At 47.5% G+C, this 7714-nt stretch overlaps 1 protein-coding gene across 1 annotated transcript; it reads left to right on the plus strand.

The window, feature by feature from the left end:
- Nucleotides 1-277: 277 nt before the first annotated feature.
- LOC120030361 (low-density lipoprotein receptor-related protein 10-like) lies at nt 278-7247 on the plus strand. Its single transcript, XM_038975744.1, has 10 exons — nt 278-343; nt 1094-1299; nt 1493-1525; nt 2151-2295; nt 2683-2873; nt 3093-3733; nt 3965-4404; nt 4550-4744; nt 4940-5069; nt 6216-7247. Exons 2-10 carry the CDS (start codon nt 1251-1253, stop codon nt 6843-6845), a joined length of 2454 nt encoding a protein of 817 aa, XP_038831672.1. The 5' UTR covers nt 278-343; nt 1094-1250; the 3' UTR covers nt 6846-7247.
- The last annotated feature ends 467 nt before the right edge of the window (nt 7248-7714 follow it).

A 7714-nucleotide genomic window follows, 5' to 3' on the forward strand; every position in this document is an offset into this window, starting at 1 on the left:
GACACCTGGTGGTGAAACATGATAACATTAATTCACACCATTAACTCTATAGCAAAGATATTGTGAATAGAGGGACCAAGTAGCAAACAATGATGGTTAAATATAAATCAGAGAAAATACTCGTGACAATGATTTGATTGTTTGGAGTTTGAGGCGCTGCTGTGACAGCCCAAGCCCCTCGCACCGCCCCCGCTCTCGCCTGGACAGCAGCTAGTGATAAACGCCGTAAGAAATAATAGCGCCATCTGCTGGCAGTAGCGCTACACCCTCTCATGTCATTCAACTAAAACAATACGGAAGTTGCACAGAACTCTGCCTGTCAACAAGAAAGACGACAGAAAGGGTAAGGTTGCTAATTTAGTTGTTACAGGCATTTATATACATCATGTATCGCCGTTTGTAATGTATATGTTCACCAGAGTGTTTGTAGGTATATTTCAATGCTTTTTTATCGCGTGGCACGTTCAGGAAACGTTACAAGGAAGAAGTTAGTTAGTTAAGCCAGCGTTAGCATTAGCATGCTAGCCGCACAACACAGACAGGACGAGAGAGCGAAGCAGCTGCTGCTTTACCCTTCCTCTTCAAGGAAGTTTGCGGGGGCGAGGATTCAGGAGGCCTAGATAGGTCTGGTGTGAATTATTTCAGCTCACCCGGAGTTAAAATGGCATAGAAAATCACCTAATTGAAAACCTCAAGCATTTTTGTGGTTAGGATAAGGATTGGGTTGCTGGTAAGTCATCGCTACAACATAACGTCATTACCTTGCGAGGCAGGAAATTGCTGTGTATGTGTTCTCGATACAAATAGATCGGCATAACCTCAACAATGCTTAGCTAGCTAAACCGAACTACCTTAAATACCTTGCTGTCATATCTAGAGGCTAAGGCAAGTACATTTCTGTATGTTGTTTGAAAGTTATTCCCTCCTGCTTCTGTAACAATGTAGCCTGGTTCCAGATAACTCTAATGGTCTTTTTGGGGGGGTATGGTGACAATGACCATAGGAGTTGACAAGACATCACAAACAGATCTGGGACCAGGCTAGTCAAAATAACTCTTTATGTTGAATAGGTTTTATCTTTTTATTTTCTTAGATTGTCTTCCTGAAAGACAAGTCAGTGACGATGGGGTCATTCTGCAAGGAGGACTGAGGGATCTGACCTAGATGTTTTTCTATTCTACTTTTCTTTCTTTTCAACTCTTCTTTTTCTTTCATGAGCACCTGTATTTCAGAGGAGCACTATCGTCAGAATGACTGCCTCTTTCAACCTTTGTGTCCTCAACGTTTTGTTTGTAACTGGTGAGTTTTATTATGAATGTGTGTCTGTCTGTCTGAAGATGTCAAGACACCGTGGCACTTTAGGGCATACAATTATTACAAACAGTGTGTAGCTAGTTTCAACTGTCAACTGCACCACATACAAATACCAGACAGATCTTTAGTAAGGCCCTGTTCAGACCTGCATAACTCAGTTTTTCCTGTTGATTCACAGCCTACAGCAGCCTGGAGCTGGCCTCCAGTACTGGTAAGATAACTACCCCCCCAACTCTTACAAATGCCTCTATTCATTTTATGAAAGGGACCTGTCTGACTCTCTCCCGTCTGATCAACAAAGTAGGTGTGGCAGTCTAAACAGTAATTGTAAGAATCAGCTGTGGCACAACCCGTTCTGTCACATTTTTGTGACGCTCAAATATTGAAATGCGTTTTGTCTTGTTGATACTACTAGGATTCCTCTAGACAGGGCATATACCAATATCATGAGTTGGCTAACTCAAGGTTATGAAGAGAAGGTCCTGCTAATATTCTGTTACAGTCGACTCCTGTTAAGTGCCCTTCGAATAAGTGCAAACTCTGTTGGAAGTGCACTACAGCTCCATTATTTTTTAGCTGTGCGTGATGTGGTTTTGGTTTAGTGTGCATGTTGTGGTATAGTGCACAGTGTCTCAACAGTTTCAGCACCAAGCCGTTGCATTTATCAGGGTCATGTTTAGCAGGGCGCACCGCAGCAAAAAGTTTTGAAACAGAAAACTAAAATCAGAATTTTTATTGGACAAGTTTAGGTAGCACCTGCCTATTTCACTCCTGTTCTCTCCCTAATGAACACAACCCAGGAGTCTAAAGTAGTTCACTGTCCTTCTCTCTTCCAGCTCATTGTGGACAATCTCCCCAAGTCCTGGAAGCCCCGAGGGGAGATATCAGAAGCTCCGTCCACCACAGCTGGTCCTATCGCCCACGGCCGTTCAACTGTAGTTGGATTATCAAGGCACACGTAGGAGAGCCCGTTATCCTCAGGTAATGTCTGCCCACTCACTGTCTTATCCCCCCAGGGGCTTATTCGGTGGGGTCAGGGTGCAACGTTTGTCCCTCAACTACCTCCAGTCTCTAACCCTCTTGGCACTTGGTTAGATCTGAAGGGATTGGGTAGGTGTTAGAAATAGGATGGCAATTCCATCACGACTCTCAGTGGACAAGGTGACACTACTAATATGTTGTTTAATTATACTATTCCAATACCTTCAGATTGACAGTTCCTCGGGGGCAGGGAGTAGAGGTTGTGTCTGGACTGGACCTCAGAAAGGTCACATCATGTGAAGAACATGGCTTTATAGCCAAATCATTTTGTTTTTGATCATTTGCTCACTGCTTGTTTGTATCTCTTTTCACCCGTCGTTCTTTTAGTTTCTCCCATTTTTCTACACGCTGTAAGAAGGAATGGGTCTCGGTGACGTCATCAACTGGCAAGCCCATTACCTTTTGTGGTTCCGACCTGCCAAAGCCCATGGAGTTGATGGGGGGGAACATTACAGTGACACACCACTTCCTGCCACACTTATTCCCCGTCTCTGCATTCTGCCTGGGCTACGTCAGAGGTATGGTGGCAGGATTTTATATCACTTGTTCATCATGAGAAAGGACATAGTAAACTAGTTTTAACCATATTTGAGGACCAGGAATTACAATATAGCTAAAAGGAATATAAACTCTCCTCCCTCTCCCACCATTTCCCCCTGTTCATCTCGCTTGCCCTCTTGGTCTCTCTCCCACTCCACTCTTTCACTCTCTCTCGCTCTCGCTCTCGCTCTCTCTAGACTCTGGTGAATGTCCGGTGGTGGACTTTGAGTGTTTGGGCGGGCGCTGCCTGCCCTTGTCCTGGCGCTGTAACGGCCGGACGGAGTGTCTGGGTGAAGGGATGGGGCTGGGAACAGACGAGCAGGACTGTGACGGAGAGATCGAGATCCTGGATCCTGAGCACGACAAAGTAGTGGCGACCACCACCACACCAGATTCCTACATAGAGAGGGAGGGGGAGACAGGAAGAGAGAAGAACGGGGGGAGGGATTGGGAAACGGCACCGGTTGAGGTGGAGAAAGAGGAGAAGGAAGTAGAGGAGGATGGGGACTACACCAAGGTAAAGGAGACAGATAATCCTATAGAGGACTACTGGGAGTTCCTGCCTCGTCAACTCCCCAGCCCCGAGCCTCATAGAGCCCACCCCAGTCCCGGTGTGACCCGGGCCCCCATTGAGTGGCCATGTGGCGGCCTCCTCCAAACCTTCTATGGGACGTTCGCCCCTCCTTCCATCAAGGGCCCCCCTCTGTTCTGTGTGTGGACCCTGGACCCCCAGGACTCCAGGCCTCTGAAGCTGGACCTGCAGCTGCTGGAACTGGGGCCTGGAGACACGGTCACCATCACCAACAGACAGCAGGGCACCGGGGAGCTCATCAAAACTGTAAGTATTAGTGGATCTTGGTATGTGTTTAATAGAAGTTTCCCCTAACAAACTGATACAGGGTTATATATTTTTATTCCCCTAGGATTGGGAGTAGGGTAGTCTGATCCTCAATCTGTAGTTAAAACCAACTTCTACATCTGGAATTTGTCATCTGTCACAATACTTTCCAGTTCTGTTACCCAAGTTAATTTACTCAATCTAATCATCCTGTCCATTTTCCTCTGACAGATCACCAGCGAGTCCAGTTACAAAGCCATCCAGGTCGAGTCCCGGACCGGGCTTCTCTCCCTGACCTATCGCACGCTCCCCGGCTCAGAGGGGCTGGGCTTCAACGCCACCTACCGTGTCGGGGGCTACTGCCCCCCCTGGGAGGGTAAATGTGGGGGTGCCGCGGGGGGCTGCTACACCCAGGAACAGAAGTGTGACGGGCGCTGGGACTGTCCTGAGACAGGGCATGATGAGGCGGGATGCAGGGGGTGTCCCAGGGACCAGTTTGCTTGCGGAGGGGTGGGGCAGCGGGCGGTGCTGGCGGGTCATAACTTCATAGGGCGTCCGGTGTGCTTCCCTGCCAAGGAGAGGTGTAACTACCAGCTGTACTGTGCTGACGGGAGCGACGAAAAAGACTGTACCATATGTCAACCTGGGACCTTCCACTGCGACAGCAACAGGTAGTGAATAGGGGTGTGTGTGTGTTTTGATATGTGTGTGTGCACCCATTACTGTATGATATTTAGTTTGATATGTGTGTGTGTGTTTTGGTTTTTGGGTGTTTGTGAGAAATCACCACCCTGACGGTGTGTGTCTCTTCCCCAGGTGTGTGTTTGAGAGCTGGAGTTGTGACGGCCAGGTGGACTGTAAGGACGGGACAGACGAGATGAACTGCACCATGACCCTGCCTCGAAAGGTCATAACCGCGGCAACCGTGGGCAGCCTGGTCTGTGGGCTGCTGCTGGTCATCGCTATGGGCTGCACCTGCAAGCTCTACTCACTGCGGACCCGAGAATACAGGTACCCCTTATTCACCTCACACCTCAGCTTTACGCCTGTTGATGCTTCACCAAAATACACAAAAAAATCACCACAAATGATCTTGATCTGTCTCCAGAATACAAAGAAATATCTCTGTCCAAACCAACGTTTATTGTGTTTGACCTGACCCCCATGTATGTGTTGAGATGTTTATACCTTGTTTCTCTCCTGCAGTATGTTTGCGCCAATCAGCCGCCAGGAGGCGGAGCTAATCCAGCAGCAGGCCCCTCCCTCCTATGGTCAATTGATCGCCCAGGGCATCATCCCTCCAGTGGAGGACTTCCCCACGGAGAACCCCAACGAGGTGAGCGCACAGGTCTAGAATCAGCTAACCCTCTTCCAATCCTCATACTAACCATTAATGCGGAAAATGCTAAACTGTCATTGGATCAGAAACTAAAGGCAACCGTGTCCCTCTGTGATTAGAGCACAATGAATGGAAGTCCTCAAACAACTGACAAATTGAGATATTTCCATTCTTGGGTGTCCTTCCTTTACAAGGGAATCCTCCACTAACTTACAGTCGATTTGAAAGGTCCTCAGTACATCCCTATGTCCTCTGACTGTTCACCACTAGCCTTGTTTATCCTACTACCTACCAGCTTCACTGAATCACTCCATTATCATCAGGCTGTAGTTTGACGGCAGCATGCACTACTACATAAATACTGTTCTTCGATCAGGGGCAACCTCATCCTACTCTTAACGGGAGAGGAGAGACCCACTCAGATCCTATCAATGCTCCTTCATAATATGAATAGCCGGTGCATATTCAAATTGGATTTGTATTGGATTTAGAAATGAAATTACTTCACTCCATTGGTTGCTTTACAAGGGCATCCTGTTAACCTACAGTAGATTGGAACGTATTACTCATCTGGCTCTTCAATAGACTAGCCTTGTATCTCCTACTTACCAGAAGCACTGTTGTATCAGAAGGTTCAGTCAGACCCTCCTGAATGACTCCATTATACTCAGGCTGTAGTATGGCAGCATCAGGAGGGTGTTATCTCATAGATTTGAGTTACATTGGGGACTGTAGGAGTACTGATCTAGGATCAGTCTAGCATTCTAGATCAAAATTAATAGTATTATATGACCAGGGGGGACCTGATCCTAGAGCTGTGTGACAGCAATAGCAGGAGCGTGATTTGATAGATTGAGTTACCCCAGACACAATGGAGCCCCTCACTACACCATAGTCTGATTAGCTGCTGTAGACAGCTGAAAGAGGGTTAGCTAAAACAATATGCTCTCTGTGTTCAGTGTTGTAGCTTTGTTTAATGGTCCCCTCAAGAGTGATCTAATTCAAATAATAAGGTCATTATCATTTCATGATGGTAAGTCATTTTATTAGTATAGCACTTTTTAAATACAACTGAAATCAATTTGTTTCTTGTGCTCTTTCTTCTCTACTCATCTTTGTCTCTCTCCTCTCTCGCTCTATCAGTCTTCCTCTCTTTCTCTGAGAGGTTTTCTCCAGCTTCTCAGACAGGATACTTCTAACTCTCCACGACGCCGACGCCGTCCCCGATTCATCCGCCGGGCTGTCCGTCGCATGCGGAGATGGGGCCTAATCCCCAGATCCGCCTCCAGGCCCTCCCAGCCATCCAGCTCTGCCCCCCAGATGACAGAGGCCCCCTCCACTGGTGTGGATCCCAGTCAATCAACTCCCGCCACCACCTCATTGGCTGTGGAAGCCGTCAATCTGCCATTGCCACAGAAACTAGGCTTGCTCCCACAGACAGTGCAGTACCAGCCACCACCACCCCCCCACTTCCTTCCTCCACCCACTCTACTCCCTCCACCCATTGTCTCTACCCCAGCCACCCCTCAGAGCCCTCCGGTGGCTGTCCCCCCCACACCCAGCAGCCCCTCCCTAGCCTCTCTCTTCCACTCTTTGGGGCGCACTATCTCTCGCTTCCGCTCCTCCCCTTCCTCCTCCCCCACCAACTCACTGCCCCTCTCCACATCCCCCTCTTTCTCTTCCTCCTCTTCGGAGGACGAGGTGCTACTTATCCCCCTCTCCGAGGACACAACCCCAGAGGACGACGTGCCCCTGCTTACACTCGACCCCTGACTTGATCCAACACCCCTTCCCTAAATGAGGACTCAAGCACAGGAGCACTGCAAGGCTCTCTCTCTCTATCTCTATCTCTATCTCTATCTGTGCTGGTCTGGTCTGGTGCCTTGGAATTGCATTGGGTTGGATGGTTTGAACTGACTAAAGGAATCTAATATTCAATGCTTTTATGTTATTGAGTGTGGAACCTCCTAGAGAAAGTGTGTGTATTTGTGTGTTGGATGTGCACTTATCCAGATATAGTCTGAAAGAGGTGAACTTTGCACAGAAAATCTCTGCCTCATTATCTAATTTAAGCAATTAGGCACCTCTGGGGTTTGTGGTATATGGCTAATATACCACGGCTAAGGGCTGTTCTTATGCAGGACGCAACACGAAGTGCCTGGATACAGCCCTTAGCCGTGGTATATTGGCCATATACCACAAACCCCAGAGGTTCATTATTGCTATTATAAACTTGTTACCAACGTAATTAGAGCAGTAGAAATAAATGTTTTGTCATACACGTGGTATACAGTCTGATATACCACGGCTTTCAGCCAATCAGCAATCAGGGCTCAAACCACCCGGTTTATAATATATAATTTACTGTCAAGTGAATGATTAGTTTTAACACATGAAAGAGTTAATGTCTTTGTGTGACAGCATATGTCTGAATGCGTCATGTGATGGTGAGCATATGGGGGCCAGTGTAAGGATATGTAGATGTCCTGTGTAGACACTATCCCATGTATAGTTCTCATCCACCATTTAAGTGCCTTTTCAGAAGCTTGCTACAGTTGATGAATTTGAATGATGACACACATACTGTACACACTGTCCCAAACATGTGGACAAAAAGGAACACCCACCTTCTCACGCACAAG

The sequence above is a fragment of the Salvelinus namaycush genome, chromosome 36 (assembly GCF_016432855.1).
Source record: "Salvelinus namaycush isolate Seneca chromosome 36, SaNama_1.0, whole genome shotgun sequence".
Lineage (NCBI taxonomy): Eukaryota > Metazoa > Chordata > Actinopteri > Salmoniformes > Salmonidae > Salvelinus > Salvelinus namaycush.

Bases quoted from the DNA above. Each gene is read 5' to 3' on its own strand.
- LOC120030361 (XM_038975744.1), top strand. From the start codon at position 1,251: ATGACTGCCTCTTTCAACCTTTGTGTCCTCAACGTTTTGTTTGTAACT. The intron at 1,300-1,492 runs GTGAGTTTTATT...GTTGATTCACAG, and splicing joins CAACGTTTTGTTTGTAACTG to CCTACAGCAGCCTGGAGCTG. The intron at 1,526-2,150 runs GTAAGATAACTA...TCTCTCTTCCAG, and splicing joins GGAGCTGGCCTCCAGTACTG to CTCATTGTGGACAATCTCCC.